Source organism: Salvelinus namaycush, chromosome 12 (genome assembly GCF_016432855.1).
Source record: "Salvelinus namaycush isolate Seneca chromosome 12, SaNama_1.0, whole genome shotgun sequence".
NCBI classification, from domain to species: domain Eukaryota; kingdom Metazoa; phylum Chordata; class Actinopteri; order Salmoniformes; family Salmonidae; genus Salvelinus; species Salvelinus namaycush.
Window position 1 is genome coordinate 52,554,542 of NC_052318.1, and position 16,029 is coordinate 52,570,570.

Genomic DNA, 16,029 nt, shown 5'->3' on the forward strand with positions numbered 1-16,029 from the left:
GGAGTGCTTCCTCTGCTGTTTCCTGAAGTCCACAATCATCTCCTTTGTTTTGTTGACGTTGAGTGTGAGGTTATTTTCCTGACACCACACTCCGAGGGCCCTCACCTCCTCCCTGTAGGCCGTCTCGTCGTTGTTGGTAATCAAGCCTACCACTGTAGTGTCATCCGCAAACTTGATGATTGAGTTGGAGGCGTGCATGGCCACGCAGTCGTGGGTGAACAGGGAGTACAGGAGAGGGCTCAGAACGCACCCTTGTGGGGCCCCAGTGTTGAGGATCAGCGGGGTGGAGATGTTGTTACCTACCCTCACCACCTGGGGGCGGCCCGTCAGGAAGTCCAGGACCCAGTTGCACAGGGCGGGGTCGAGACCCAGGGTCTCGAGCTTGATGACGAGTTTGGAGGGTACTATGGTGTTAAATGCTGAGCTGTAGTCGATGAACAGCATTCTCACATAGGTATTCCTCTTGTCCAGATGGGTTAGGGCAGTGTGCAGTGTGGTTGCGATTGCGTCGTCTGTGGACCTATTGGGTCGGTAAGCAAATTGGAGTGGGTCTAGGGTGTCCGGTAGGGTGGAGGTGATATGGTCCTTGACTAGTCTCTCAAAGCACTTCATGATGACGGAAGTGAGTGCTACGGGGCGGTAGTCGTTTAGCTCAGTTACCTTAGCTTTCTTGGGAACAGGAACAATGGTTGCCCTCTTGAAGCATGTGGGAACAGCAGACTGGGATAAGGATTGATTGAATATGTCCATAAACACACCAGCCAGCTGGTCTGCGCATGCTCTGAGGACGCGGCTGGGAATGCCGTCTGGGCCTGCAGCCTTGCGAGGGTTAACACGTTTAAATGTTTTACTCACCTCGGCTGCAGTGAAGGAGAGCCCGCAGGTTTTGGTAGCGGGCCGTGTCAGTGGCACTGTATTGTCCTCAAAGCGAGCAAAAACGTTATTAAGCCTGTCTGGGAGCAAGACATCCTGGTCCGCGACGGGGCTGGTTTTCTTTTTGTAATCCGTGATTGACTGTAGACCCTGCCACATACCTCTTGTGTCTGAGCTGTTGAATTGCGACTCTATTTTGTCTCTGTACTGGGACTTAGCTAGTTTGATTGCCTTGCGGAGAGAATAGCTACACTGTTTGTATTCGGTCATGTTTCCGGTCACCTTGCCCTGGTTAAAAGCAGTGGTTCGCGCTTTCAGTTTCACGCGAATGCTGCCGTCAATCCACGGTTTCTGGTTTGGGAATGTTTTAATCGTTGCTGTGGGTACGACATCGTCAATGCACTTTCTAATGAACTCGCTCACCGAATCAGCATATTCGTCAATGTTGTTGTTGGACGCAATGCGGAACATATTCCAATCCGCGTGATCGAAGCAGTCTTGAAGCGTGGAATCAGATTGGTCGGACCAGCGTTGAACAGACCTGAGCGAGGGAGCTTGTTGTTTTAGTTTCTGTTTGTAGGCTGGAAGCAACAAAATGGAGTCGTGGTCAGCTTTTCCGAAAGGAGGGGGGGGGGGAATGTTACCCGTGCTCGGATTTCATCAACCTTATTGTCAAGAGACTGGACATTGGCGAGTAGTATGCTAGGAAGTGGAGCGCGATGTGCCCGTCTCCGAAGCCTGACCAGGAGACCGCTACGTTTGCCCCTTTTACGGCGTCGCATAGGGTCGCCGGCTGGGATCAGATCCATTGTATTGGGTGGAAGGCAAAACACTGGATCCGTTTCGGGAAAGTCATATTCCTGGTTGGAACGATGGTGAGTTGACGTTGCTCTTATATTCAGTAGTTCCTCCCGACTGTATGTAATGAAACCTAAGATTACCTGGGGTACCAATGTAAGGAATAACACATAAAAAAACTAAATACTGCATATTTTCCAAGGAACGCGAAGCGAGGCGGCCATCTTGGTCGGCGCCGGAAGTTGAAAAAATGTTACTCACATAGACTTAGTTAGATTGCACATCTTTGTATCTGTCCCATTAAGGCATATGTGAGGGCATGGGCAGCGCCATTAAGGCCATCTCCATTTTGTAGTAGTCCATTTTCTTCTTCTAGCCTTCTTGTTTTTATAAGAAACATGAATGTGTTGGAAATTCCAAATAGTCAAATTACACACAACACCGACACACACACTTTTCACAGTCCCCAGGTCCAGAACAAATTCAAGGAAAGTACAATATTATAACAGAGCCATGAGTGCATAGAATTCACTTCCATCTTATGTAGCGCAAGTGAACAGCAGACCTGGTTTAAATAACAAATAAAGCAACACCTCATGGCACAATGCCTCTCCCCCATGTGAGCTACTTGTTGTGTGTATATACTGACATCTATGTGAAACTGATAGACACACACACACACACACACACACACACACACACACACACACACACACACACACACACACACACACACACACACACACACACGTTAATGTTTTTAAATCTATGTAAATTGTAAATTATTTTGTTTGTAATGTCTTTTTCGTTATGTGCCGATCCCAGTAAGACTAGCTGTCACCATCGGCGTCGGCTAATGAGGATCCTAATAAATCTAAATCTAAAACAAATTCTACTACTTCTAGGAGTTGATAAACAAATTTAAAGGGTGCATACTGCCACCTAGAGTGTGTTGTTTGAACAGGTATAAAGCCAAGATTGGCGATTTCCTGACACCTGCAGTTATGGAGTGTTTGCTCACAAGTATATTCACTGGAGGTATACTCACTGGCTGTTTGCAGCATGGAGCAGCTGGACCACATGGCCAGCCCCTCTTCTTGAGTGCTCCACTCGCTGCTCGCGGTTCATCTGTATCTTCCGCCTGTGGTTTGTCGTGCTTGTGTTTCATTAGCGTTACACTACATTAGCGTTACAATTTATCCCTCACCGAGTTCCTATTCCTCCAAGCGGGTCACGACATAAGCTTTCCCAGGGCGTCGGACCCCTGCTAAGTGGCCTTGTTGGCTTGGCTGAGTTTATGGCTTCCCTTTGTGACAGGTGTGACGGTGACATCCCCTTGGAGATCCGCATACCTCATGTATGCACTGCCTGGGTTTCAGCCACGTGGAGAGGGCGGTGAAGCTCCCTACTAGATGCCTGTTTTGTGTGGTGTTCTCAGAACGCCTGCACCTGGCGAGATTGGAGGCCAATGTGTGAGTAGGTCAGTCAGGCTCGGGCTCAGGCTGGGGACGAGCTGCCTCCCTCAGGAGTGGTGCACCACCAAGCTGTTAGTCCCTCTACTGGGCCCAGTACCCCTCCCAGGAAGTGTGGCCGGAGCCACCGCATTCAGAGCCCATCTGCTGCCAGTCCTGGACGGGGTGGGAGTCGGACCGCTGGGACCACCTTGAACGGAAGGCGCATGCCCTGCGTCAGGAGGTTGATAGTGTCGATGGCGACGACAGCTGTTACCTGTTGGGCAGTGATAGGCTGTTCCTGAGGGACGATGATGGCACCGTTCCCCACATGAGCGGAGTTACCAGGCTGACAGGTCATCAGAAAGCCGGCGGTGGGGCTTCATCGCCCCCAGCAGCTCGAGAGGCTATGAGGGGCCTACTCACTCGGGTAGCCACTGCACTGGACATCAAACTGGTGGACAGTGATGACTCTTCATCTGTCCCCATCTCTGCTGAATTCTGCGAGGCCTTGCAGGAGAGCTGAGCCTCTGCCAGGGGGCGCTTCAGACTCACAGCAGAGACTGGACCATGGAGTTATGTGGCGGGTGCAGAGTTACTCAGCCTCCGGGAGTACCCGACCATGGACACCATGAAAGTTGCCATGGTCCTCCCGTTACGGGAGATTATAGGGCGGAACCTGCGACTCAAGCCAGGACCCCCCCAGTGTCTTTGATGCAGACTTGAAAGCCACATATGGGTCCCTCTGCTCTCTCGGCCACCTTACCAATGTTACCATGCTGCTGCAGGCCTACCTGCAGACTCTGTTGCCCCGGCTGCAGGGGGGTACAGAGGAGCTCCTCCGGAAAGCGATGGAGGTGTCTCGCCTGCTTTTCCTGCTCCAGAGGGATGTGGCCCGCTCCGACGGACGGGCCATGGCGCAGGTGGTTACCTCCCGGCGCCCTCTCTGACTGGCCCAATCCCTTCTGCCAGCTGCTCTCCAGAGCACATTTGCCACTCTCCCCATCACCCCAGGGCTGACCTTTGGCACAGCGGTTAATGACATTCTGGAGCAGACCGATAAGGTTCTTAGGGACCGGGAGACCCAGAGACAGTTCATGCCGCCTCCTCAGGCCCCGGGTCCAAGACAGGCGGGACCGTCGCCACCCACCTGCACCCGAATGACGGTGGGGTCCTTCTCCTGCCTCCTCGCCTCGTGCTGAGGAAAGACAGCGGGGAGTGGCACAGCGTGCGGTGGAACAACAACCTGTCAACCGTCACTGCCATAGGGACGTGCCTGGGGGACCAGGCACTCGGGGCACCAGAGGAAAGGCGGGCTCCGGCAGGAGCCCTGACACACCCTTCCCCAGCCTCGGCTGCTTCTCCTGGTCTCAAAGGGCAAAGTGGGATGAGTGTGTGGAGTCCCCATGGCTACCGAGGGGTACCGACTCCAATTCTGGTCCAGGCCCCGTCCTTCAGGGGCCTTCGTGTCACCACGGTGGCCGACCCCCAGAAGAAAACCCTGCGCCTGGAGATTTCCTCACTCCTGGACAAGGGTGCCATCCGCAGGATTGAGAGTTCAGAACGTCTAGGTGGATTCTACTCAAAAAGAGAAGGGTTTCGACCGATTCTGGACCTCCGCAACCTCAATAGGTACTTAAAGGTACTGAGGTTCCACATGCTGTCCCCAACCCACGTGTCGCAGGCCGTGTCCAGGGACCAGTCGTCTGTGACGCTGGGCCTGAGGGATGCGTATTTCCATGTTCCTGTTCACCCAGCTCATTGGCAGGGCTTACGAATTCATGGTTCTTCCCGTCAGCCTCTCCTTGGCACCACGCACTTTCACAAAGTCCATGGACACTGTCCTGGCACCTCTCACGTCCCGAGGGTTGTTGATCCTCAATTACCTGGACGATTGGCTGATTTGTGCCCCAACCAGGACCCAGGTCCTGTCAGACAGAGACATGCTCCTGACCCACATCGGCGGGCTGGGCATTACTGTAAACGACAAGAATAGTAATCTGACGCCCACCCAGAGGGTGGCCTTCATTGGCATGGAACTCGACTCAGTCCGCATGAGAGCACGCCTGCCCACCAGAAGGGTTCAGGCGATCTTGTCTTGCCTCGACCACTTTCGGCAGGGGCGGATGGTATCCGTCCTAACTTGCCAATCCCTGTTGGGCTTGCTGACGGCGGCCTTGTTGTTGATTCACCTGGGCCTGCTCCATCTCTGGCCTCTTCAACGGTGGTTCAACTCCCACCGGCTGCCCCGGAAGCACCACCATCACCGCCAGCTGCGGGTGACCGCACAGTGCTTCTGGGCATTGTTGAGGTGGCACTGTCACTCCTTTCTCTCATGTGGGGTGGAGATGCTGAGGATGTGCCGCGGGAGCTGGTCAGCACAGACGCCTCCCAGTTTGGCTGGAGGGGTGTGACCAAGGGCAGGTCAGCCAGCGGCTGTTGGCTATCCCCTTTTTGCAGCAGGCACATCAACACACTAGAGCTCCGAACTGTACTGCTGGCCCTGCAGTCTGTCCTTCCACATCTGAAGGGAAGACATGTCCTGGTGAGAACGGACAACACCATAGTAGTGGCTTACATCAACCATCAGGGTGGACTGAGGTCGCACCACCGCCATCTTATGGCACGGGAGCTCCTTCTCTGGGCTCAGGGACGTCTAGCATCTCTACGTACCTGGCATCCTGAATGTGGCAGTGGATATGCTCTCGAGGGAGAACCTGCCACCTTGGGACTGGAGCCCACATCCCCAGGTGGTGCAGCACCTGTGGTACAAGTACGAGAGGGCGCAGGTGGACCTGTTTGCCTCCCTGGACAAAACACACTGCCCCCTGTGGTACTCCATGTCGGAGCCAGTCTTGGATGCTCTGGCTCACGATTGGCCAGGGCTGGAGCTTACGCATTCCCCCGTTTTCCCCTGATCCAGGCTGTGCTGGACAGGACCAGGTTGGCAGAGCATCGTCTGCTTCTGGTGGCCAAATACTGACCCAGACGACCCTGGTTCAGCCTTCTCTTGTCGCTGTTGTCTGGGACACCTTATCAACTTCCCCCGAGACCGGACCTGCTGTCTCAGGCCGGGGGAACTCTGTGGCATCCAGTATAGTGAAACATAAGGAAGGTTACGCATGTAACCATGGTTATGTTAGTAATTTGGATCACTCCAATCCTCTACGGTGCTAGAGGCACCTCAAAAATGATGTAGAGAATGTGTGTACATGGGAGTAAATCTGTAAATCCTCACCTCGCAGATGTATCCCTCTGCCGCAGAGTGATACCAATATATTGGAGTGATCCAAATAGCTTACATAACCATGGTTACATACGTAACTTTTGATCCTTCCTTAAGCCTTAGTCCCACCCAGTTGACTAATTTAAAATGGTGGAAGTCCTCAATGGCAATGTCCATGCAAAAACAGGTTATTTCCAAGTAGGGATCTCTATCGCTATGGTTCCTCACAAGTTTCTCCCTATCACTCAGTCGCACTGGTTGGTTGAATAACTGAGTTCTCAGCTGACCCAGGGTCAGCCCTTGTCTGGTAACCAGAGCATGTTTTTGAACAGGCTGTGTAGCATTTCTCAGTCAGCACGTTGGCCTATTTATAGCACTAACACATGATCTTCAGAAGGGACAGATACCATGCAGTAGTACTGTAGCGGCACAAGGGAAATGGTTTACTTCAGGTAATTTTGAGACTATGGACTATAAGACAGTTGTGTAACAATTGATTCTATGGTTTGAAAGCTTTAAACTTTTTAGTTTTACATTATAATATAAGGTTAAGTATAAAGTAAAGGTTGCATTCAAAATGTCTTTCTGTTTAAAGGGATTTGAGTTGATCAATGTTGAACTGAAGAATAAGAACATGGTATGTTTCATTTTATTTAAATTGAAGCTTACTTTATGGCATGTTAAAGTAAAAACCACAATACAACCAAATTGAACAACATTTCTCAATGTTTTCATTGAATTGATTTAGTCATTATGTTTTTGTGGGGAATGTGTACTATGGAGCTTCTGTGAAACAGTTGATTCTGTTTCCCTATAAAAATAGTTAACCATGTCTCGCCCACAAGACTTTAGATGCGTGTTTACAATTCATGTTTAGTGTACAAGTGGAGACTATGCCATCCCATGACTTAAAATATGTGAGAGGTGAAGTAGTTTTGACTGTGTTCTCTTCCCCTCACACTTTCTTTCATTCTCTCTCTCTTTCCATCCCTCTTCCATCAGAGACGTCATTGCCTTTCCTCTCGTCCACCCCGTCCTGCCGGTCATCGCCACTGTGACAGCTGCTACAGCCGGCGGTGTAAGGCCCCCGTGGAGATCTCCGTGTCTTGTGTGCTCATCCCCTGCCGCCTTTTGTGTGGAGCCCTGTTCCACATGTGCAAAGAGGAGGAGCATGCGCTCCTCTGCCCCAATGAGAAGGTGCCATGCCTCAACGCCGCCTTCGGCTGTCCAATCATCATGCCCCGTTCCTGGCAGGCGGGCCACCTGCAGGTCTGTCCCGCCAGTGTGGTGTGCTGCTCAATGGAGTGGATCCGCTGGCCAGCCGATGAAGCCTACGCAAACACACACCTCGATGTCCACGCACACACACACACCCTGCACGAGAACCTGCTGAAGGAGGAGAAGGCAGGAGAACAGTTGGACCTGGCCATGGCCCTGGATGATCAGAGACACTTGTTCGCACGTATGAAGATGAAGACTCTCTACCCAGAGATGATAGTGAAGGTGGAGGGAGAGGAAGAGGAGAAGAAAGAAGATAAGAAAAAGGAGAAGACAGAAGACTGGGCCACAGTGCATCTAAGAAATGGGGCCTCCACTCTCTGTACGGGTGCTGATGGTGGGTGGAGTGAAGATAGGCCATAATTTGTCCTATCTGGTAACTGGATTTTCTGGACAAATCCAAAATGTTATTTGAACTTTATTTCAACTTTGTTATAAATTACAATAACTTGTTTTCCCTCATTAGTATCCTCTCTCTCCACGCCAGGCGTTCCAGAAACAGCAGTGACAGACCTTTCAGACTTTTCTTTGGAGAAGGAGGAGGGAGATGTGGGTGTGGAGGAACCAGGGGGAGACATCAGCTCTGACAGATACAACAGGTATGAGAGGATGTTCAATATGGATAAAGGAGGCTGTAATGTGGACACCAAAAACAGCCGGGGCAGGGAAGGGAAGGAGTGGAACCATTGGATGGAGTTGGAGGAGCAGTCGTGCAGAGAGAAGAAGGAGAGAAGAGATGCAGAAGGGTTGATGGGCGCTCTGCAAGCTCCAGAAGCTCCAGGGAGACCAAGGGGGACCGAGGCCAACCGTAATGCCACAGGGACTACAGGTATGGCCCCGTGGCAGGACGGGGTCCTGCAGCGCATGGCCAAGGAGGTCACCCCCCAGGAATTCAACATGTACCTAGTGCACCACGGACGCATGCTGCTCACCTTTGGCCAGATGGATGCCTGCACGCCACGGGAAAAAGACTTTGTCTATGGAAACATAGAGCCCATCCCTGTTCAGACACTGTACTCCTTCAAGGTAAGGGTGGAAGGTAGAAGTGAGGCCTGCATTGACTTCACACACAATGTAAAAAATAAGGGCAAGCAGAAACATGATGCAGTTCTGTTGATATCTTTCTCTCTAAGGCATATGCATGGTCACGTACACACAGATACAAACACTTACATACACAAATCTCTGTAAAGTAATGTCATGTAGCCATGTTACTGTATGTGTTATTAATCATTGTTCCCCTGCAGGTCCCTGTCAGCTACCGTGAGAAGCAACGTAGTGTCCACTACTATGACGCATCAGCCCGTGCCGAGAGTACCTGGGCCTGTGTGGATACGTCTGACCTGGGGGCATTAAAGGAGTCCTGGTGGACGGACGAGGCTGACAGCACACTACTGGGATACGCAGAGAGAGAGGTCATGGGGCATCAGGTATCAGAAGAGCTCAGCAGGTTCAAATAAGTGCCAGTGCTAGGTGCAATAAAATGCTGTACAACAAAAGAGCATACGTTTCACAGCTATCAGAACAGAAATACAATATGTACATCCACAACACATAAAGATATTATAGCGATGTTAATCCAACACTTGGCTACTTTATCAAGTGGTTTGGATCTGTTGGTGTAACAGCTAAGGTGTTGGGTTGACAAGCCAAGGTCCGGGTTCCATCCCCAGTTGGGAGTACCCACTGATAAACAATTGGTGGAGATTTCTCACTCTCTCTGCCCAGATAAGGTTCTTGGAGCTGTTCTTGAGCGAGCTGAGATGTCTTTCTCTCTGTCTTCCTGGTTCTAAGATCAGTGAGGAGCGTGGACAGGACGGGCTTTATGTGGACATGGGGATGCAGACCCACTCCTTCAAGACGGCACCGTTCAGACGAGACACGACGTTAGCAGACCTGACAAGGGACAGGCCTCTGAAGCTCCGCCTCCAGCTGCATGCGGGCAGCACCTCCAGCCGACACAACAAGGCTAGCTCCGCCTTCACCTTCCTCTGTGGACACTCCTTCCAACGAAGGGAATTCCCCAAACACTTCAGGTATCCCAAAAACTACAGGTACCCCAAACACTTCCAATGCAAAGAGTTCCCCAAAGACTTCAGGTACCTGGGCCACTGTGATGTCATGTAGCCTTGAGTAGTTGCCCTGATATGGCTGTATAGCCTCCATTGTAATGGTTTCCACACAACTAAAATGAAACATTGTTATCATTATTCAGGAACGTGCACACAGACATTCAGACGTGTGCTAGTGGCTGGTTTGAGCAGAGGTGTCCCCTGGCCTACCTGGGCTGCACCTACAGCCAGAGAAGATTAGAGCCTTTCAAACAACCTGCCACGGTCACCTACAAGTAAGAACCATTCAACTGTCTACTCACAACTCATGCTCTGATTGTGAAAGAACCAGTGTTTGTATATAGTTCAGTATTTGTATTTACAGTCATTCAGTACATCCCCTCCAATTGCAAGTGTTTTTTGGAGAGGTGTTTTCATTACCATACCCTAATCCTGGCCTCTGACCCTTTACCTACAGCCAGGAACTGAGCATCTTCAACCTCCGACCCACCGTCCCAGCTTCTCAAGGGGAAGGACCAGAGCCCCTTAAACCCTCCAAGTCACAGTCTGCTCCAGAACCTGACCCAACCCCCAGGAGGAGGCGGTCGAGGGGAGAAGGAGACTGCGATTCTCTGAGTGCTTTGCCATCCGAGGTGCTGTGCCACATGGCCAGCTTCCTGGACAGCCTGTCCCTGTCCCAACTGGCCCTTGTGTCCCGCCTCATGAGAGAGGTGTGTTCCTCTCTGCTGCAGGACAGGGGGATGGTGTCCCTCCTCTGGGAAAAGAAGACCTACAAGTCTGGTGTGGCCAAATGGAAGGCCAAAACGGTAAGAGCACTGGAGTTTACAATGACAACAGTCTGTCGAGTAAGTTAAATGCAGTGAAATGGAAACGTAACCCCCTTCTGTGACACATTTCCCATGTTATCCTCTTTCTCCCTGCCTACCCTCTCCTCTCTTTCCTTTCCTCTCATCTTGTATCGCTACCCAGGTGTGGGAGTTCAGTCATCTGTTCTCTACAGTAGATTTGTGGCGTTTTATAGACAACGTGCCGTCCATGTCGGAACACCTGAAGGTTTGTCCCTACTACCAGACCTGGGTACCACCCCAGCCGGTGGCCCTGCCCAGCATGAGTCACCTACAGGGGGGAACACAGGAGCAGGACAACCAGCAGAGACAGAGCCTGGTTGCTCAGTTCATGGGCAACAGATAGCAGGGAAAAATAGTATTCTGATCCTACCTGACAGTCAGTACTGGCTGGTGGACTTCAAATCTGAGGATGGGCTGACAATAATGGCTGGAATGGAGTAAACGGAATGGTTTCCATGTGTTTGATACAATTCCATCAACTCCATTCAAGCCATTATTATGAGCCAGCCTCCCCTCACCCGCCTCCTCTGCTGACCGTCCACCCTTGAAGCATGAATAGAACAAATAGAACAAACTATGCGCCAGACATTTTCAGCTCCAGAGAATTCAGTTAAAAAGTGTGTGTTTATTACTAAAACCTTTATTACTAAAAGTTGACTTGCTATCTCACAGTTGGATTTACCAGAATCTCGAAGCAGCTCGAAGAACCAATCACACACGTCTGTAGGAGACAGACAGGTCGAGTGACGAATGAGGGATTACCTCCCCTCATACTAAAGAGCCATTTGCTTAATCTCTGATCATTCCCGAGCATGCCGAACTTCCTCACACTCTTGCAAGTAGGGAAATGTGGTGAGATATCTCACTCATAATATCAGAGAACCTGGGTAACGCAAGTAACCTTAAGTTATTTTTCAATTATTAGTTTCAATATCTCACAAAAGCCACAATCTCCAAGGTGAGACAATTGTATTGCCACTGACCTTATGCATTAAGGCAGGGTTGGATAAGAAGGTAACCTGGGCAAACTGTAGGCACGAATGGTGAACTGACAGTGCATCTAGTTCACTCACTCACTTTGCCAACATAAGGGCACAAGTGAAGCAGTCTTAAAGGGCGCTTATTTTCATCATGTCTGAGGCATTTATAGGAGAGTGTGATGTGTTTCACACATAATTGCCCAAGAGGAAGGCTGGTCAGGGCTTAGCGCACTGAATGATACACCCTATGATGGCTTTCGGTGATTGATTTGGGGGGGGGGGGGGGGGGGGTGTCTAAAAATACATGTAGTCCTGCTTTGTGGCATTTCGTGAAGGCTCTATGTTATACTGATGAAACTACTATTTTTGCGGGTGTCGATATGGTTGTTCTTGTTTGATAGAGCAATTGGATGTCTTTCAGCGATGTTCCTATTGGTGGATTCATTGCTAAATGTACAAGCATGTACAAACATTTTTTCCAGTCTCTGAAAGACTACAACTTGCATTGGGCGGTGCATCGTGCTGTAGCCCCCGTCCCTCCCCCAAGGCGGGCTGTTTTGAAAAAGAGGTGGACACTTACAACAATCCTTTGGGCAAAACTGAAAGAACTGACCAGATGCAATGAATAAAATGTCAAATATATGTATTTCTAAAGCCCTTTTTACATCAGCCGATGTCACAAAGTGCTGTACAGAAACCCAGCCTAAAACCCCAAACAGCAAGCAATGCAGATGTAGAAGTACATGGGCTCATAACAAGTTAGTAGGAGCCAGTCTAACTAGCTAGCCAACTCCAGCCATGTGCTAACATTTGCTGGTAAACTAAGATTTAGGTGGCTGGTTGTAACATTGTAGCTTGGTATTTAGTAGCTAGCCACACCTATAACTAAAAAGAGAAGAGGTATTACAATCAAGATACAAAATATATCCAATTGTTGATCTCTATTAGACTGGCTAGCCAAGCATACCTAACATGGATATTTCAATATTGTTAGCTTGCTGTTGGCTAACTAGCATCACTAAATTGGCAGCAAGATTGATAGCCAGCTGAGACTGTCTGAGAACCAATTAATCAACCATAGACGATTCATACAGTTGAAGTCGGAAGTTTACATACACCTTAGCCAAATACATTTAAACTCAGTTTTTCACAATTTCTGACATTTAATGCTAGTAAAAATCCCCTGTCTTAGGTCAGTTAGGATCACCACTTTATTTTAAGAATGTGAAATGTCAGAATAATATTAGAGAGAATGATTTCTCAGATTTTATTTATTTCATCGCATTCCCAGTGGGTCAGAAGTTTCCATACACTCAATTAGTAGTTGGTAGTATTGCCTTTAAATTGTTTAACTTGGGTCAAACGTTTTGGGTAGCCTTCCACAAGCTTCCCACAATAAGTTGGGTGAATTTTGGCTGGTGTAACTGAGTCAGGTTTGTAGGCCTCCTTGCTTGCACATGCTTTTTCAGTTCAGCCCACACATTTTCTATAGGATTGAGGTCAGGGCTTTGTGATGGCCACTCCAATACCTTGACTTTGTTGTCCTTAAGACATTTTGCCACAACTTTGGAAGTATGTTTGGGACCCATTTGCGACCAAGCTTTAACTTCCTTCCTTTCTTCGATATATCCACATAATTTCCCTCCTCATGATGCCATCATGATGCCATTTTGTGAAGTGCACCAGTCCCTCCTGCAGCAAAGCACCCCCGTGCTTCACGGTTGGGATGGTGTTCTTCGGCTTGCAAGCCATCCCCTTTTTCCTCCAAACATAATGATGGTCATTATGGCCAAACAGTTCCTTTTTTGTTTCATCAAACCAGAGGACATTTCTCCAAAAAGTACGATCTTTGTCCCCATGTGCAGTTGCAAACCGTAGTCTGGCTTTTTTTATGGCGGTTTTGGAGCAGTGGCTTCTTCCTTGCTGAGGTGCCTTTCAGGTTATGTCGACATAGGACTCGTTTTACTGTGGATATAGATACTTTTGTACCTGTTTCCTCCAGCATCTTCACAGGGTCCTTTGCTGTTGTTCTGGGATTGATTTGCACTTTTCGCACCAAAGTACGTTCATCTCTAGGAGACAGAACGCATCTCCTTCCTGAGCGGTATGACGGCTGCGTGGTCCCATGTTGTTTATACTTGCGTACTATTGTTTGTACAGATGAACGTGGTACCGTCAGGCATTTGGAAATTGCTCCCATGGATGAACCAGATTTGTGGAGGTCTGCAAATTATTTTCTGAGGTCTTTGCTGATTTCTTTTGATTTTCCCATGATGTCAAGCAAAGAGGGACTGAGTTTGAAGGTAGGCCTTGAAATACATCCACAATACACCTCCAATTGACTCAAATGATGTCAATTAGCCTATCAGAAGCTTCTAAAGCCATGACATAATTTTCTGGAATTTTCCAAACTGTTTAAAGGCACAGTCAACTTAGTGTATATAAACCTCTTGACCCACTGGATTTGTGATACAGTGAATTATAAGTGAAATAATCTGTCTGCAAACAATTGTTGGAAAAATTACTTGTGTCATGCACAAAGTAGATGTCCTAACCGATTTGCCAAAACTATAGTTTGTTAACAAGAAATTTGTGGAGTGGTTGAAAAACGAGTTGTAATGACTCCAACCTAAGTGTATGTAAACTTTTGACTTCAACTGTACATATTCATCATTGCTACCAACACACAAACAGAGAATGAGTTAGCTATATCCCCCCCAAAAAATAATGCAGACAAGGGTGAAATAGATGGCTATTTGGTAACATTAGCTAGCTTACGCTAGCTAACATCAGTCAAAGATAGAGCGAATAAACAAACACGTTTAGTCCGATGATGGCAGCTACCAGTCTAGCAGTGACTACCATGGCATAGGTGACATGGATTGACTATGTGTATATCAAAAGATAGCTCAATTATTTAGCTGATGGCTTTCAGAGTTCAGGACCGTAACGTTAGCTAGCTAGCTAACTTACCCAGCTAGGCTCGCAAGCTAGGTAACTTTTGTTGTGAAGGGATAAAATGTCAGCCGTCGTCGAAATGGATTCCCCATGAGTTCAGCATTAAAATCCCTCTGATAAGCTTTTGTCACTGCATCATTCTTGATAGCCGCAAACCACTGGCAGAATCGGGGTGAATCTCTGGTAGGCAGAATGGTGAAAGACAACACATGTTGTTTGTAATTAGCACAAAGGCCCAGAACACCACATGGGCATGATGACAAAAATTAGTAAAAATCAAATGTTTTCAAAAACACCTTGTCTGAGATGACTGTTTTGGTTGTTCAAGGTAAACAACGACATTATTCAAGTTTGTGGCCTCGCCCCCTCTACCTAGGGGGTGGTATCAGCATTCACTCTGAATGCCGGACTTTATGGTTCACTATGAGCAGATGAATACACAGGGAGTCGAAACTTTCAGATTCTACCAGTCAAATGAAAATGTGCTAGTTCTAGCTTGTGGTTTGGATAATTGTGATGTTTATGATAGAAATGTAATGTTGTTAATGTAGTAATGACTATATGCCGTGGCAGAGCCAGGGTGAAATTCCCCTTTAAAGGAGACATATTTAATCTTTACGCTTTCCAACGGCTCAAAAGGCTGCTGTGAAATCACATCAAGCACAATAGACAAATCCACTTGTTTCCATACAGTGAGCGTGCATAAGGAGCCCTAGCACTCTGGATAGTCTCAATGACTCTGAGAGGCAGGCCTGTCGTATCCAGATTTAACTTCTCACGGGCCAGGCTCAGAGGGCCAAGGTGTCGTGCTGAGGGTGGATAATCTCTCCTTTAGCTTGGTTCGCTTGCGTGACACGAGTTGCCAAAGCTCATTGCACAGCAAGAGAGCTATCCAGAGCTTGCCATGACATCAAGGGGCTACCAAGATGAGGGCTGAGGAGGAAAAGTGTAAAGCAATACCCTCAGTCAAGGGTGTGCCAGCACATCCACCCCATTAGTGTGAAGAACAACGGGCAGTGACCATATTACCTCAACGGACCGTATGTGACACGATTCAGGAAACTAGGCGTATGTTGCAAGTTACGACTTCACAGGAGAGCTGATTGAACATAAAAAATATTTTTTTAATCGAAATGCCAGAAATGCCTTCTCAAACATGTGAACTTTTACGTGGCTTAATATCAAATTTGTATGCCATCTGTAAATACGAATAAAATGGTTAAATTACAAGCCAAGTTGGTTTAGACACAAAAAAAGTGAGCAACCTTCCCGCTAGCCATGATTGGCTGAAATAATGAGTGGGCTGGACATGCCGAGGATGAGTTTGGATTGGTATACAATATAGCATGCGTCTGTCTACTGGAGCTGGTCAGTATGTTTAGGTAATCATGTCGAACGCCGCTTTAAAGAAATGATTGTGTAGTAAAACTGCATAAACCTAATGTCAAGTTAAATTGTACTGTTAGCTAGCTAACGTTAGCTGACTCGCTAGCTAACATTATGTGTATGCTCTCCACTTCTGGAGGACCAAGTTTTGAAATCAGT

The 16,029-nt window shown here is 48.4% G+C and overlaps 1 protein-coding gene across 1 annotated transcript; it reads left to right on the forward strand.

Annotated features, from left to right (window-relative positions):
- Positions 1-5,821: 5,821 nt before the first annotated feature.
- Positions 5,822-10,889, forward strand: LOC120057629 (F-box only protein 40-like). The gene is made up of 8 exons (XM_039006193.1): positions 5,822-5,974; positions 7,351-7,963; positions 8,114-8,652; positions 8,874-9,056; positions 9,421-9,662; positions 9,842-9,973; positions 10,156-10,504; positions 10,668-10,889. The coding sequence occupies exons 1-8, from the start codon at positions 5,822-5,824 to the stop codon at positions 10,887-10,889; spliced, it is 2,433 nt and encodes an 810-aa protein (XP_038862121.1).
- The last annotated feature ends 5,140 nt before the right edge of the window (positions 10,890-16,029 follow it).